This window comes from Callospermophilus lateralis, chromosome 10 (genome assembly GCF_048772815.1).
Source record: "Callospermophilus lateralis isolate mCalLat2 chromosome 10, mCalLat2.hap1, whole genome shotgun sequence".
Lineage (NCBI taxonomy): Eukaryota > Metazoa > Chordata > Mammalia > Rodentia > Sciuridae > Callospermophilus > Callospermophilus lateralis.
The window spans coordinates 40,462,003-40,478,573 of NC_135314.1; the positions used below are offsets into that span (position 1 = coordinate 40,462,003).

The 16,571-nt window shown below is 40.3% G+C and overlaps 1 protein-coding gene across 10 annotated transcripts in view; it reads right to left on the reverse strand.

The window, feature by feature from the left end:
* The window catches only part of Abcc5 (ATP binding cassette subfamily C member 5), a 78,245-nt gene that overhangs the window by 42,046 nt on the left and 19,628 nt on the right, over window positions 1–16,571 (reverse strand). For 7 of the 10 annotated variants that reach the window (XM_076867177.2, XM_076867182.2, XM_076867180.2 and 4 more), the window contains exons 3-10: window positions 10,660–10,817; window positions 10,312–10,467; window positions 9,524–9,671; window positions 4,513–4,746; window positions 4,213–4,386; window positions 3,466–3,613; window positions 884–1,032; window positions 464–571 (exon numbers count right to left, since the gene is read on the reverse strand). In XM_076867177.2, the coding sequence (XP_076723292.2) occupies window positions 464–571; window positions 884–1,032; window positions 3,466–3,613; window positions 4,213–4,386; window positions 4,513–4,746; window positions 9,524–9,671; window positions 10,312–10,467; window positions 10,660–10,817 (1,275 nt within the window). Of the gene's footprint in view, window positions 1–463; window positions 572–883; window positions 1,033–3,465; window positions 3,614–4,212; window positions 4,387–4,512; window positions 4,747–5,175; window positions 5,273–7,041; window positions 9,672–10,311; window positions 10,468–10,659; window positions 10,818–16,571 lie in introns of those variants that run through there. The other 3 variants (XM_076867183.2, XM_076867187.2, XM_077110354.1) reach the window with 3 other exon arrangements.

Below are 16,571 nucleotides of genomic sequence, written 5' to 3' on the forward strand. Positions count from 1 at the left end.
CAACATGATCTAGATTTATGACTAGTTCCATGTCACTGCATCATGAATGGCAATCACAGGGCAGGAGAAAGAAAGTACCAAAAAAGGACTTAGTATATCAACCAATCAAACTGACAGTAGCAACGATAAAGGGGAGGAAAACCTGACAGTCACGGCAATTCTGGTCTTCTAGGTTTAAATCACTTAAAAGCCCAGTGAGTTATGACATAAATCCAGGTCAGGCCTAGGAGGAAGGGTTTTGCTCTGGAGGGAATGCTGAGCCCAGGACCAAGCCATCCAGGAAAGTTAAAAGTCTATCCCTTAATTCAGTGTCTTCCATGCCTCCTTCTTAACAACTTGCCAAAATGCTCAAAGAAAATCAAAACCAAGTGTGGTTAATCTGTGTGGCCCCCTAGAGCACAGGCAGCAGGGAGTTGTGCCAGGGACAGCTCCTGACACAGGGGAGGGGCAAGGAGTCACTTACCTTAAACCTGTCAACAGCAACCGATGCTTCCGAGAGGGACTTTACTGAGAATGGTGTTACTTTCAAAGCAAAAGTCATGGAATTGAAGACAGTCACCACTGTGAAAGCCTTAAAATGGGAAAGGAGGAGAAACTGAGCATGATCACGCGAGGCAACTACAATGACAAGACATCACCGACTTCCTTTCAGGTGGTAGGAAGGCTGCAGCTTGGCTGTCAAATGTTACTACGAGTCACATTTTTTTAAAAGATAAGGTTTTCATGAGACCTTCAGTTAAAATCTCAGTAAATCTGAACCATAGGTTGATTGGTATCTTCAGAATGAAACCCAAGCCTAGGTTGACTAAATATAACCTGTACACTATCTGTAAGGGCTGGCTCCCTACTCGACAATGCTCCCCATCCCTGGGGGGTCCCTGACCTGTGCTGCTGTCAGATCGAAGCCCAGGGTCATGTGAACAGAGAACGTCACCACACTGGCAATCACCACCACGATGGGAGCCACACCAACAGTGATGCTCTGAAAGTACCCAGCTTTTTCCAATATCCGACGCTCCTCCTCTCGAATTTCTATGAATAAAAAAGAAGACACCTTTAAACCAAGTCAAAAGAAACATTGGGATTTTTTTCCTCCAAAACCAAACAAGACTCAGTCCTCACCCACAAACAGGATTTTATTTTTTATTTTTATTTTTTTAATATTTATTATTTTTTTTTTAGGTGTAGATGGACACAACACAATGCCTTTATTTTTATGTGGTGCTGAGGATCGAACCCGGGTCCCGCCCATGTTAGGCAAGCACTCTACCACTGAGCCACAATCTCAGCCCCACAAACAGGTTTATAAATGACCCTTTAATACCTACAGTGCAAACATTAGTCTAATGACTTATTGACTCTACTATTTGAGCTGAAGTTTGAAATAGATCAATTCACTGAAAAGAATCTAATGGAAAGCAGTTGCTAAAAATGAGTACAGGGATCATCTTCTATCTTTTTCTTGTGAGTCCTTGGGTTTATAAGAAATGAATACATTAATTGTATCTACAACTGGCAGTTTTGTTTGCTTACCTGGCTGTTGCTTATTTTTTGCCTCAGGAATCATAGAAAGACTGTTCAACAGCACTGGAGAATTAAAAAGAACTAGATTTCTTAAAATGTCTGGTGTATGTTGGCAATGAGATAAATTTCACATAAAAAAAAAACAGTCAGAAAATGGAAGATGGGTGAAATACAATTTCTATAGGAAGAATGTAATTTTCTTAAGTATTTACAAAACAGATACCTTATTAACAAAGCAATCACGAAACACTAGAACCATGGAGTGGAAAGTAGGGCAATAAATGGCAAGGTATCAACCCAGTGCAGTGGACACATCTATAATCCCAGCAACTCGGAGGCTGAAGCAAGAAAATTGCAAGTTTGAGGCCAGCCTCAGCAACTTAGCAAGTTGGGGATGTGGCTCAGTGGTAAAGCACCCATGGGTTCAATCCACGATACCAAAACATCAAGAAAACACACACACACACACACACACACACATACCAGGGCTCCCACAATGGCAAGTTATTTATTATAAACACAAAAGTGATTCTTTGTAGCTATGCACTGACCCTAAAGGTATTACCACTGCCCACAGTATCTTCACACCTACTTTGTAAGTCATAAAACTTGATTCCCACAAAACAACACCAAAACAAACAAACAAAAAAATCCACTCAACTCAACTCATTGCTTTAACATTGATCATACATCTTAGCCACGAACATAATAAGCGAGAATCCTCTTCAAACTGACAAAAACAGATTATGATACAAAATAGAGGACTGAAGGATAAGTGGAATCTCAGAAAGATCATAAAATGACAGAACGAGAGCCTGCAGGGACCATCAGCAGTCATCCTGCCATTGACATGCCTGGCACGTCCACTTAGAAGCCATTTGTTCCACTCTGGTGGAAACAAAACTACTACTTTACAAAGCAGCCTAATCCATTGCTGGGTACTTCAGAGAGTCACCTCTAGATGCTGCTTAGCTTAACAGCCCTCATGATAAAAGTGTAGAGTCCAGAGCTGGAAAACAAGTTTCTGAAGGTTTAATTAATGAAACTACACCAGCTGCCTAAATCTGAACAGGGCATGTCTATTCCACCTAAAATTATAGTAGCTGTTAAACATCACTGTATTCAGTCAGCTCAACATGAGATTATGTCCATTAAAGGCTCATGCAGTTTTATTTATATTAAGGTTAAATATACCTAAGTATTCTTTTTTCAAACTTGAAAGTGCCTTTAAATATTCTTCTTAAATTTCACCAGTTTTAAGAACCATCATTCCAACTTTTGTTAAGATGGTTCTAAATGCCCAATCTGTATTAATGATCATGATCCCTCCCAGCTTTGTGGCACTTACATATTTGACATGTTTATGCCTGCACTGAATTTACAGATCAGGATGGGGCCAGGCCCTGAGGACCTTGTGATTCAATATAAACAATTATTTAAAAAAATAAAACAAGCCCCTGGTAAGTGGCAGAGCCAGGCACCCTGATACCCAGCCAAACCTCAGGGTCCCACAACTAGCTTTGGTACATTCACAACCAGTGTAGAGGGGACAAAAGTGAAACTCTTAGCCATCATTCAGTATTATCTTCTGTGATATTCTCACAGCCAAGTTGGAAAAACATGGGCAGGATGAGAGAATATAGGAGCTTTGGAACCAAAATTATTCTAACTAGTTGTGCTATCTTAAGAAAAATCACAATTTCTCCAGGTCTCAATTTCCTGTCTGGGGGATGAGGTTATGGGTTCAAATCTCTAAAACCCCTTTTAAACATCAAGATTCTAGGATATTATGATCATAGATATTAGAAGTCCTAGGACATTATGATCGTAGACATTAGAAGTCCTAGCATCTAATGTGCTCAGGAAGCAAAGTATGAATGATCAGACCCAAAGAATACAAAATCCTTCTACCCCATGCACACAGAAAATCTTTAAACTCACTTTGAACGCTCTGAGAAAATGCTTTGACCCAGGCATACATTTTAATAAATTTAATGTAGGTGAGAACTTCATTCATCTTCTGGACACGGTCATCAGTGGCGGCCACACACTTTCTCCTGAAATACGCAGTGAGCCGTGACACGAACATCTGAGAGGACAAGCAATGCCATGCCAAGTTAGAGCTCATTCAAACTCAAGAACTGCATGATCTGCTTAAGGTCATTTTAAATGAAGCAATTAATCCTGTTTTCTGGGACAGACCGGATTTCATGTAGTTAGTTATGCTTTTTTTTTTTTTTTTTAAATAGAAGTGATTTATTGAATTATAATCAAATATTATTCAATTCGTATCTCTTTGTATGGCAGTGAGGACAAATAACTATTTATTCTCATAGTGCTCATAGGTACCGAGTGCTACCCAAGCAGAAGCAGGAGTGCCCTATCAGTGAGCATCAACTGAAGATGGGGTAATTCAACCCTGTGTTACCTGGGGTAGGATCTACCTGCTGACTTTCATTCAGACTCTTTTTCAATGTCACTGGGAGCCTTTATACAAGTGACACCTTGCTTTCTGTCAAGTCAAAATCCTGTCTATATGGACTGAGCACTATACAGCTCCAGACTTTTCCAAACCAGATACTTGCTTTGAGGAAAATTCCAAATGCAGGGCAATGCCTACTATAATCCAATGGAAATAATTTGTCTCCTAAGAGTAGCTGCCAAGATACATCGAGGAGGCTTACTCACCATTGTTGGATAAAAGAGGATAAAAACAGCTGATCCCAGGAAGCCTGTTGGTCCCAGAATGATGACATTATAAATCATGCCCAAGATGGCAACAATGGGTCCTCCAGCCAACAAGCTGCCAACAGCAGCTGCCTCAAACATCCTCTGCCCATCATTGGAGCAAATATTGATGAGCTGTAAGATGCAAAGAACAGTGAGGGGAACCTGCAAGGACATGGGTCACTCACTTCAGGAGGAAGATGAAGGACAAAGCAGGGCCCCAGGGAAAAGAAGGAGCTCAAGCTGGGAAAGTGCACTCACCTCGCCCAGGGACTTCTCTTTAATGTTCTTTAACTTAAGGATCTTCTTAAATGCCATGGTTAGGATGGCCCCCCGCAAGCGGACACCAGTTCGGTAATTCAATGCCCAAGTCAGTGCAAGCGACCAGGACCGCACAACTTCTGTCAGAAGGAGGCCCAGGACCAACAGCAAGCTGTACTGAAGATTAGACTCTGTTGCCTGGGTGTACTCCAAGAGGTGTTTCACCATAAAGGCCTACAGGGAGAAACATACACCACTGTCAACATCCCCACAGCACCCACACACAATGCCACAGGGTTATGTTAAGTTAGAAAGAGTAGGCTGATCCATGGCACAGTGATCCGTGTGCAAAGCAAAATCATCTTGGAGGACTAAATATTACCGAAACCTGCCTACAGTCATTTACTCAGGGCATTTTGCAGGAGGCAGGTCTAATTCGAGACATTTTTCCTTAAGGACTCCGTCAAAACCATTACTCTTTCTAATGTAACATAAACCCTGTCCATGAGCTGAAATTAATTCTAAACACATGGTCCTTCAAAAGTATATATTGACCTTATGCCAGTATCTCCACACATGGATACATTTCTTTAAATGAAATTAAGACCTTTCTTTGTATTGTTTCAAACGTGCTTATTTGATAAAAAGGAACAGTGTACCTACAGTTGTACTGGGGAAGAGTGAGAAGTGCATTTGCAAAACATTCCTGAAAATAAACATCAGCAGTTTAATAGTACAGAAGAAAGCAAACAAAGCAGACTATCAAAAATCCAGAGACCCTCCCATGGGCCCTCCCCCCACACCCCACTCCCTCCCAAAAACAAAAATATGTTACCTCAGGTAGCATATGTCTAACACCACCTGCAGGGAGGGAAGGCGGCCAGCCCCCAAGAACCACCGAGTGCCACCTCCAGCTCTGAGGTCCTGCAACGCCGGGGCACACACTCACACAGGCACATTCAGCGACAGTATTAAATACCAGGAAATGGGAAGTAATGTGCTTTTATTGAAAATGAAAAAATATAAAGGTACCATCTTCAAAGAGCATCTCACAAACACTGTACAAGAGCAGGAGCATTGCAGTAACATACAGTGAGAACATACAGAGTTGAGTTACACAGGGCTGGCCATCTAACAGGTCATCTGGCCTCCGACTGTTGTTTCAACTACACACAGTAGAAATACAGAACAGAACCAATATCTGCTTCCAGAGTCCGAAGTAGTACATCAGGCTGACAGCATTTAATTGGTTAGGGCTCCTGAAGTTGCAATGATTCTGCAATGGAGGAGATTCTCTAGAAATAAAGACCTTGCTGCTAAGGAAAGAGAATTTAAAAACAAAACAAAACAAAAAACTCCCTAAAGAGGTACTCTGCTTGAAATGGCTAATGCAATTGGTGCACTAGACCGTGAGGAATTACCTCTGCTCAGGATAGAACACAAAATTCTAAGCCTCGAGGAAAAACTGCTGGCATCCTTCGGAGTCTTTTCAAGTCCTTGTAGCTAAAATTGATCATGGCAAAAAAAATAAAACCAAACAAACTACAACAAAAGAAGGCCAAACCAATCCCCCACCCTAAAGGAAGAAAAAGAATTAACTTAAACACATCCACCCATCTACCCTGGTTCCTTTAGTAAAGGTCAGCACACCTATGAGCCAACACTGAGTGACAGAAAAAATGGAGACCAGGCATGATAGTCCTGAGGTAGCTAACGCTGAATTTCAGAACCCAGACTCTCCCTGGGTGAATGTGTGTCTCTCATTTTTCCTGAAAGTAACTCAATACCAGATATTCACTAGGCTGTAGGAGATCTCCACCAATCAGATTTATATCGAGTCCCAGTAAATAACCTGATCAAATAGAAGATTTCAGATTCTAAGAACTATTGAATTCCACCTCTCCCTCCCTCAGATTTTTTTAGGTTTATATCCAGTGTTTGGGTCCCCATTGCATACAGCTGGGCTGTTGATTTACTAGCAAGAAGATTGGCTTCTTTTCCAGTATGCATCCAAAATGCAGAACTGAGTCACAGGGTCAAAGCCCCTTCTCCTTCCGTGAAGCAACTCAGTACGATGGCGTGCAGTGATGCACTTTCTCACACTCTGCGGCACTGAAGGAACAGTCTCCAAAGGAAGGCGTGAAAGGACAGCTGATTGTTGTTTGGGGTTCTTTCCTTCCCATACCTTTAGAGTGCCATTTTTCAGCACGGGGTAAGAGCATCAGCACCTCCCAGAGGGGAGGAACGGGGAAGGTAAAAGACAACAAATGTTTACACTATGTAAAACTTGCAGAGGGGGGAAAAGAGGAAACAAGCAGATTAAAGAGGTTCCAACACACAGGGTTTTTAAAAAGCAACGACATTTCAAACTATTTCATATGGAAGAAAAGAAGGTTTTCATGAAAAATCCAAACAAAATTCAGTTTTTAAAAAGTTTTACACATTTGTCATTTAAATCTAAACAAACTGGGAGAAAACTCGAGATTGTCAGCATAGCTGTCTGGCTGTGGAAAGCATTCCCCGTGAATAAACATTACCTTACCTGAACTCTTGGCGAGAGACTCTGCCCAGCTTGACTCTCTCATTCTGACCGCAGAATACAGCCATCCTGAAAATTCTAAAGAACAGCTTCTGTCACTGGTTCCACTACAGAGAGACTCCCCCCAAGTCCAGATCCTGACAGCACCAAGCGAGCTGCAGCTGGAGAGAGGTTGGAGGGGTGGGAACTTACCTCTCTAAAGGCTTTTCACTGTCCTTTCCCCCAGGCCCTGGGGCAGAGCTAGCAACACCAAGAGAGGGCGCTGTGGAGGCAGCCTTCTCTTGCAGGTCTACGGGCAGATGCTAACTCTTTACACACAGATCCTAGGTAAGGCCAAGACTTTTAAAATTACCTTGGTTTAAGAAGGCCCAAAAGCATCTCTGTAACTTTAGTGATATGGTTCCTCATCTTGGGCCATAACCATATCCTAGGGATTCTGGCACTCAGTTAACATTACTGTGATCCTTAAGCACCCTGCACAGAGTGCTGGTCCCCTGGTATCAGGAACCTTGGATCATCTTGATGCACGCATATCTAGTATGAGCTGGCCAGCAATTTAAAACACACACACATAAAAAAACACAACTTGATTGTGTTTCATTTGTTCTGTGTATGGCTACCAAAATTCAGTGAGACCTAAGGGAGAAAAAGAAATAATGATGCTGTTTTGGGGGATGAGGGGCTAGAGAATTTGGGGAGTCTGTTCTTGTGTAGATTTCTGTAAGAACAGATGAAGCCAGTTAGAAAATTATGCCAGATTAGAAAATGTGCAAAAATTTAAAATGCATCTTCCTCAAAAGGACTGAAGCCCACAAGCAGAGGTCTGCTCACTGCTAGTACTGATCTCAAAACCAGCCTGGTTCTTCAATTTCCATTTAGAAAGAAATGGATCAGAACTGGAGCTCCAAAAACAAAGTCTAGATTGTTTAGACTTTTAAATATTTTTCTCAATGAGATGATGGATAGGTCCATTGCTTTCTCAGGTGTTCCAGGACGGGAGCCCATCAGAGAACACTGGCCTTGAGCTGCTCTTTCTGAGAGGGCAAGAGGAGAAGCGTGCTGAGTTTTCCTGTTAAAGGAAGGTGATCTGCTTTCCCTGGCATCTAAAAGAATTTTCTAGAGATTAGCATCCCAGTGTGCTACATTATAAATAAGAGATTAAGGAATATACAGATTGCTTGAGGAAGTGACCTTAAAGACACCAAGCTGAACATGCACAGGTAACTTTTTTCCCCAAGAAAAAAATTAAAATCCCAGCAATCCATGGAATTTTTTGTTTGTTTGTTCATTTTTAGAAGAGAGTGGAATCAAGAAAACCCACTGAAGCTTTATCAAGAAAGCCTGGATACTATGCTGCTCAGATGAAAGGATTCTAGGAAGGATCAGAGTAGCCACCAGCCCTGTAGTGAAACAATGACAGAAGCTCTTCTTGGGGGAAGCTGGCTCTATGGAAATGTTTGCCATTTTGGTCAATAACATAACAACATAACATTTTCATTACATGGTCCCTTTTATTTAAAACTTATATAAAAGTGTGTTAGTTGGTCAATTAATATAGAAACATAATACCAGAAAAGTAGTGTCCTCTGCTTCAGAAAAAGAGATCAAAACTTAAAAAAGACATCAAACATTTTAAAAAACAAAATGAAAATAAAACTGTAAATTAGTATTACCTAATCACCATGCATTTTAGGCACATACTTACCAAAACCATGAACCTCCAGCTTACCCACACACGGAAAATGCACAGTATAAGCAGTATTACTGCTCCGATGCCTCAAGGCAAATATGTAGAGAATAGATTTAATCAAAATCTCAAGTGTAAGGCAGCACAGCAGGTGTAAGAAACAGGCGCCCAGGAAACTGTGATTGTCAAAGGCTCCCTTACCTATTCTGTGTTCAAACAGACTAGGAAAAAAACATGGCTGCTACCCCAATACTTGCCACGGTTTCCACTATATACCAACATTTGAAACAGACTCCAGGTTAGACTGTAAGAACCTCGACAGTCCTCCAACTTCTCAGGGTTCATTTGTCAAAGGACTGTCAGACATGATAATTCCACCTCCAAGCACTCGGAATGTCACCAGCACTGGCTCACCAGCCCATGCCACACAACACTGCGCTCACCCACTCACAGCACTGCCAAGACACATCTGCCCAGACCGAGACTGTCAATTCATATCAACATACAACCAAGAAGCCTTGTCCTGTGCAGAACCAGGATAAGTTCAGTGTTACCCACCCCGGGAAAGCAAGCCAGCTCTTCACAATCATGCCCCTCCATCCTCCTAGCTGATGACACACCTCCATTCCTCCCAAATCCACTGTCCCCTTTCAACAGGTCTGGAGGCATCTCTAAAGCTGCTAACTAGCCCAAAGGTGAGCACAACCCCTGCAACAGAACGAGAGAGTTAGAGCTGGCCATGGCCGGGCCCCTGGAGATGGTCAAAAAAGATGGTTAGAACTTACTGGTCCACTGAAGCCGGCCAGCTGTGTGATCATCAGGCACACGATGGACAGGATGAGCCTGGTGCGGCAGAAGATCCACACAACCCTTCGCAGGGAGGCAGCGTCTGGCCCAACTTCATTCAGCTCTTCTTGCCACAGTCTCTCTAGTCTTAACAAGGGCACATGTCTTCTGTTACAAACCTCCCCAGGGGAAGAGACACACCCTAGTTTCCCTCCTGCCAATGCTTTGGTCTCCAGCCTGTCACTGCACACACAAGCCTTTTCTTTAAAACTATGCACATAGTCTTCATCTCTGGAGAAAAATACCCTTTCTGGATAAACGTAGAAAATGATGAGCGCAAACCCCTTTCCTTCCACCCCCCGCAAAAAGGTCTACCCCTGAATAAAATTTGTTTGTGCATAAGAATTTCCTTTCTTGAGGGTCCCAACCCTTTCTGAAGGATCCTGTGGTAAAATGCAAAGCTGCAAACTAGATTTTAATGGTACATTCAGCTACCACAAAAATGTATTCTGTCACAAGGCAGCGACATAATCTCCCTGCAGACTCAGGAAGAGAAGCGGGGCTGAGAGAGAGAAAGAAAGCCCGAGGTTAAAACAGGATTCGATTAAAATAGGAGACAAAGCAGAAGAGCAAAGGGAGAGCCATCCCCAGGTTACCCACCCTCCCCAGGACAGCTCAGCTCCTTAAAGGACACAGAGCTATGGATTTCACAATTCTGCAGCCACCCTCCTAGCTCAGGCCCTAGCACCCAGTATGTAGGAGAAGAGGGTGCACCAGAGATGCCTACCTTCTGCAGTTCACATCTGAAGACTCGAACTTGGACAAAGACCACACATCCTCCATTAAGAGCTCCCCCTTCTTGTGGGCCACACGGGCCAGAGGAGAAAGCCATGAAAAAGTCATGCAGGAGAAGAGCCCAGCATTATCCACTGGGTGCTGGTGTCTATGGCGAGAAACCCAAATCACAAAACTGTCAACATGCACTGAGAAGTCAGTCACTATCTAAAATACACTATTCAGTAAATGAAACCCTTGACTAAAAACAGGGTCTCCCCAACTGCCCTAATCCTAACCTATTTTTCAAAAATGATTTTGGTGCTTTGCGGATAAGCCATGAACCAGCAGAGCCTCTTACTTGGAAGTGGTCCGGATGGGCTTCAGAGTATTCAAGCCATGATGGTACTTTCCCTTGGGATGTTCCTCATCCAGAATTCTGAGTTGAGAATGCATAGAGACATCCAGGGAAAGGCCCTCCGCTCGGGCTGCTGTTTCCAAGGCATCTTGGCATTCCAACTGTTCCACCCAACAGGGAGAGACACAAGAGCAGTTCATGAACATGAGATAAAGTCAAGAGCAGCAAATCCACCTGACATCAGCTCAAATGCACATCACTTGTCCCAAGAGAAATTTCAAGGGTGAGGCAGTTAAACACTAACTGTGTGATATGAACCCATGAAGGACATTAAACCAGCTATTAAAATTGTTAAGTGAACAGACCCTTGTGTTGATGGTGATGGTAGAAAGCACTTTTAGATTTACAGAACTGAGCAAAGAGTCCAGCGTGCCTATATATACCTCTTATCCCCTCTCCATCTCTTCATCCTATTATGAACACCTTTCAATTAGGCTGTATGCTTGTTAGAACTGATAAGCCAAGCCTGACACATTATTATAAACTAATGTCTATAGGTTCCCTCTTTGTGTTGTACACACTAAAAATTTATATATTTTGTTCACCAAAATCTTTCATCTTCTGTTTTGCAATGGGTATTGAAAGTCAGTCACTTCACTACTAACTTCCAAGTCTAGTGTTCATTTTCTATGACAAAAACTCCACAATCATCCCCAATTAAACATATAGAAAGAGCAAGAGTATACTCATGCATGGAGAGCAGACGATGGGTACTCAGCTGGCTGCCCAGCTAAGGAGTCTCAATACCCACATTCCCGCAGCAAGCGCAGGAGAGCTCATGGATTGAAATACAAAGTTTACTATACAGCTTATAAGTGTTGAAAAACTAAACTTAATAAAAGGTCCATTTGGGGCAGAAGAGGGTGGACCAAGATTTACAGGTGAAAACTTATGCTTTACTGTGGCACAAGTCTCCCTTTCCTTAATTTCCTTTTTTCTTTTTCTTCTCTCTGAGCAGTGAAGCATTGTCACAATTATTTCCAGCAATTATTATGACAGAACAACAACAACAGATCCCTAATCAAGAAAAAGTTAAGTGGTATAGCACCTAATACAATAGGCCTCACACAAAGATGAGTCTCTTCATTTGTTTTTGGTACTGGATTTTGAACCCAGGGACACTACCACTGAGTTACATCCCCCAATCCCATGTTTATTTTTTAAATTTTGAGACAAAGTCTTGCTAAGTTGTCCAAGGTCTCACTAAGTTACCCGGGCTGGCCTCAAAATTGTGGTCCTCCTGCTTCAGGTTCCTGAGACACTGGGATCACATGCCTGGCTCCTGGGATCTCTATTTTTACACACACACACACACACACACACACACACACACACAGGCAAATATTAACAGAACTGAAGGGTAGAATTTGTGCATAGGGGTAACCTGTATGCCTGGGCTAATCAAATAGAATAGTTTTAGCTTAGTTCACAGCATAGTTAAATATCTTTAGATAAAATAACCGTTTGGTAGCAGGAAAGTACATAGCCCAGGGAAGCACAATCATTTCCTTTTGTCAAAGGCAAGGTAGACTAGGTTTCTAGAGAATAATTGTACAACATGGCAAATGAATCAACTCCCCGCCCCCCCCCAAAAAAAGCATATAAAAAGTTCCTATGTATAAGTGAACACTTAATTTAGTGGTTAGGGACTATGATATGGAAAATTAATTGAAGCCTGCTAAGATTCAAACATAACAACAAAGGTTTTTCTTACCTTTAAGCTGCATATAACACAAGGGAAGGGGGGAAAATTGGACCAAGAAACAAGAAAGATACGCTAAAAATACAAGCACACTTACCATAAGTGAGTAGAAATCAGGACTCTGTACAAAAAGTTACAGGGACCAGGCTGATTTGGATATCCACGGCTTCAGGAGACAGTTGAAAGAAACCCACTACTTCAAGTACACACAGGGTATCTGCCAAAATGGACTATATACTGCCATATAGCAAACCTCAACAAATTTCAAAAGACTGACAACATACAATGTATGTACTCTGACTATTTTGGAATTCAGTTAGAACTCAAAGCAGATTATAAGAAATTCTCCATATGTTCAGAAATTATGCAATACACTTTTAAATCATATGAGTTAAGGAAAATATCAAATGCAAACTAGAAAATATTTTGAGCTAAATGGTAAGAAACTGCAATACATCAACATTTATGGGATGCAACTAAAACAGAGCACACAGTGGAATTCTGATTGCTTTAAAAATAATGCTTTAAAAGGTAGGGGTCAAAACTATGCCAGTCCTTCGTATTCATCCTAAAGAATTAAAGTCATCATCTTTAGTGATACATGCATACCGATGTTTATAGCAGCACAATTTACAAAAGTCAAACTATGGAACCAGCCTCAATGTCCAACAACAGATGAATGGATAAAGAATCTGTGGCATATATGCACAATGGAGTTTTATTCAGCCATAAAGAAAAATGAAATTTTCCATTTACAGGAAAATGAATGGAACTAAAGACCATCATGTTAAGCAAAATAAGACAAACTCAGAAGGTCAAGAGTCATATGTTTTCTTTCATATGTGGAAGTAGGAAAAAGGTAAAGAAAGTGGTAGGATCTTATGAAAATCAAGAGGAGACTAATAGAATAGAGGAAAGGGACCAGCAGGGAGGAGAGAAAGAAGGGGAGAAGTGCTGGGAGTGAAATTGGCCAAATTATATTGGTATATTGCATAAATGGATAAATATGTAACAACAAACCCCACCATTATAGACAACTATGATGCACTAAAAAAATGTGGAAAAAAAACCTGAGAACAACAACAACAAAATTAAAAAAAAATAAAGCTAGAGGTCAAAAAACATTTTCTGTGAAAGGCCATAAAATGAATATTTTAGGTCATGTGGACCAAGAGAAAAAATAAATTAAGGATATTATATAGGTATTTCTATTATGAGAAGAAAAATTCCCACAAAATGTTTATTGACAAAATTCAAATAAGAGTACAATTTTTTGTAATACAGAAGAATGGAATTATTTTAGGTGGAAGTAGCATTTGACTTAACTGGGGCTTAAAGTAGTTCTCCTTTTCATCAAAATCAATTGCAAATCTTCATCTCTTAATGGTGATTGGTCATGAAGTTTTATAATTTTATTTTTAAAATGTCTTCACAAAGATGGATTCTGCCAAATACTGAAATCAATCTAAATGTGATTCTAATTGATCATATTTGTCTCTTGGAAAGCATTACAGAATTCTATTAGGTGTTTCTCTTGACATTTGCCTTCATTGTATCATTGTATTGAAGATTAAACACTTCCATTTGAAAGCTGAGTAGAAACTACTAAATGGCAGAGTTAAATAGATAATTTTTACTGTGGCAAAATTTATATAACATAAAATTTGCCATTTTAGACATTTTTAATTGTACAGCTCAGGGCCATTAATTACATTCACAGTGTTGTACAACCACTGCCACTGTCTATTTCCAAAATACACAGATCTTTCTTATCATCTGTGGTGCTGGGGATCAAATCTAGGGCCTGTGTATGGTAAACACATACTCTACCACTGAACTACACGCCAAGCCCAATGGATAGGATACATGGTAATTTTCTTTGTACTTCAATAGGTCCCAAAAGCACCTTTGGAACCATAATTTGAGCTCAGAAAATACACCCACTAGAAATGTGTAATGGAATGGAGTTTTAACTTTGAACAACATGAGAAGTATATGAGGTAGGTTTGTATTATTTGTGATTCAAACATTAGTTGTTATCATAATTACTTCATATCATTTTACATTCCTATTAGCAATGTATGACAGATCCAGTTTCACCACATCCTCACCAGCACTTGATATTAGCATAATTTTTTTTAATTTTAGGCATTCTAGCAGGCATGTGATGGATCTCCCCATAATTTTAATTTGCACTTCTCTAAAGGTGAAGGATGTTAACTTATTATTCACTCTAATGGTGAATGGTGTTATACTTACTTTCTACCAACACATCTTTTTTGGTGAAATATCTGTTCAAGTCTTTTAACCATTGTTAAAAAAAATATTTATTTTTTTAATTGTAGTTGGACAAAATACCTTTATTTCATTCATTTATTTTTATGTGGTGCTGGGGATCAAACCCAGGGCCCTGCGCATGCTAGGCTAGTGCTCTACCGCTGAGCCACAATCCCAGCTCCCTTTTAACCATTTTTAAATAGATTGTTTGTATTGAATTTAGAAAGTTCTTTATATATTCTGGATTTAAATTCTTTGTCAAATATGAGATTTGCAATCCCCCCCCCCATTTTATGGCAAGTTTTTATCCTCTTAATAATGTCATTCACAGCAAAAGTTTATAATTTTGATGAAGTCTAATTTACTGATTTTTTTTCTTTTATACATTGTACATTTTGTGTCATGTCTGCGAACTCTTCATCCAACCCCAGATCATTAAGATCTTCTATGTTTTCTTCTAAAAGTTTGATAGTTTCACATTGTACATTTAGAACTATGATTCATTTTGAGTTAATTTCTATATAAAGTGTAAGGCTCAGGTTAAAGTTTATTTCTTCATTTTTTATGGATGTCCAATTGTTCCAACACTTCATTTCTCCATTAAATTGCTTCTGTACCTATGTCAAAAAGTTGGCCATACATGTGTGCGTCTACTTCTGGATTCTCTTCCATTCTGGACTATTTGTTTATCCCTCCACTGATACAACTAACTCAATTACTGGAGGTATAAAGTAAGTCTTAAAATAGTGAAGTGTGACAACTCTAACTTTATTCTTCCTTTTCAAAATTGTTTTAGCTATTCTAGTTCTTCTGCTTTTCCAGTTGAACCAAGTTCAAGAATTAAGAGAGTTTAATAAATATCTTTTCACATCGAAAAACATCAGAAAAGGAAAACATGGTTTGCCCTCCATTAGTATGCTTTCGTGAGAATGGCATGTTAGTTGAAGAAGAAACTAGAATCTTCTTTCACTCATTCTTCCAACAAATAAGTTACTGAGCATCTCCTATGTACAAGACTGTTCTGGATGGTGGGAAAAAGAATGTGAAAATGCCCCCCCCCTTTTTTTTTAAGAGAGGGAGAGAATTTCAATATTTATTTTTTTTTTTTAGTTTTCAGCGGACACAACATCTTTGTTTGTATGTGGTGCTGAGGATGGAACCCAGGCCGCACACACGCCAGGCGAGCGCGCTACCGCTTGAGCCACATCCCCAGCCCGAAAATGGTTCTTTGTATAGTACTCTAACTTTATCTAAAATGCCTAGTAACAGTTTTCATCAAAATCTATTAACTGGAAGTAAATGGACTTAATTAAACAATCCTCTGATTGCAAGGGGTTTCTTCCTTTGACCATATATAACAATAACCTCCAGAGTGTTAAGTTATGTCCTATACTGGAGGAAGCCAAAATCAAAGGCTTCTTGAAAGAACTCAATGACAATCGAGGCTTCATTTCCCCAGGTTTATTGTAGGTACTGTGGCAACATTAGTAAATGCCTGTAATGTGACAGAGACTGAGGGCTCTTATATATATTGATTTTAGAATAGGTACTCAGTGAACCTTGTCCTATCCTGATAAAGTTTAGCCCCCATAAAAGTGATCAAAATGGCACTAATCCTCAAAAATCTCATGTAATAACAAAACATGGAGTAGGAATTCCCACAGTAAGGATGTGGAGAAGACTACATTGTTGAGTTAAGAAAATAAAAATGTGCCCCTCTGTACAGCACACTTTCCAAGTCATACCCCGTTTCTGCTATTCCTTCCTAAACAGCTTTCTAATTGTCAACCTTGTCATGACCTTTCTCACTGCCTATGTCAGGAAAATGAAATCTCTGATGCTATAAGGAACTGATGCAGGATCCTCTCTTTTGAAA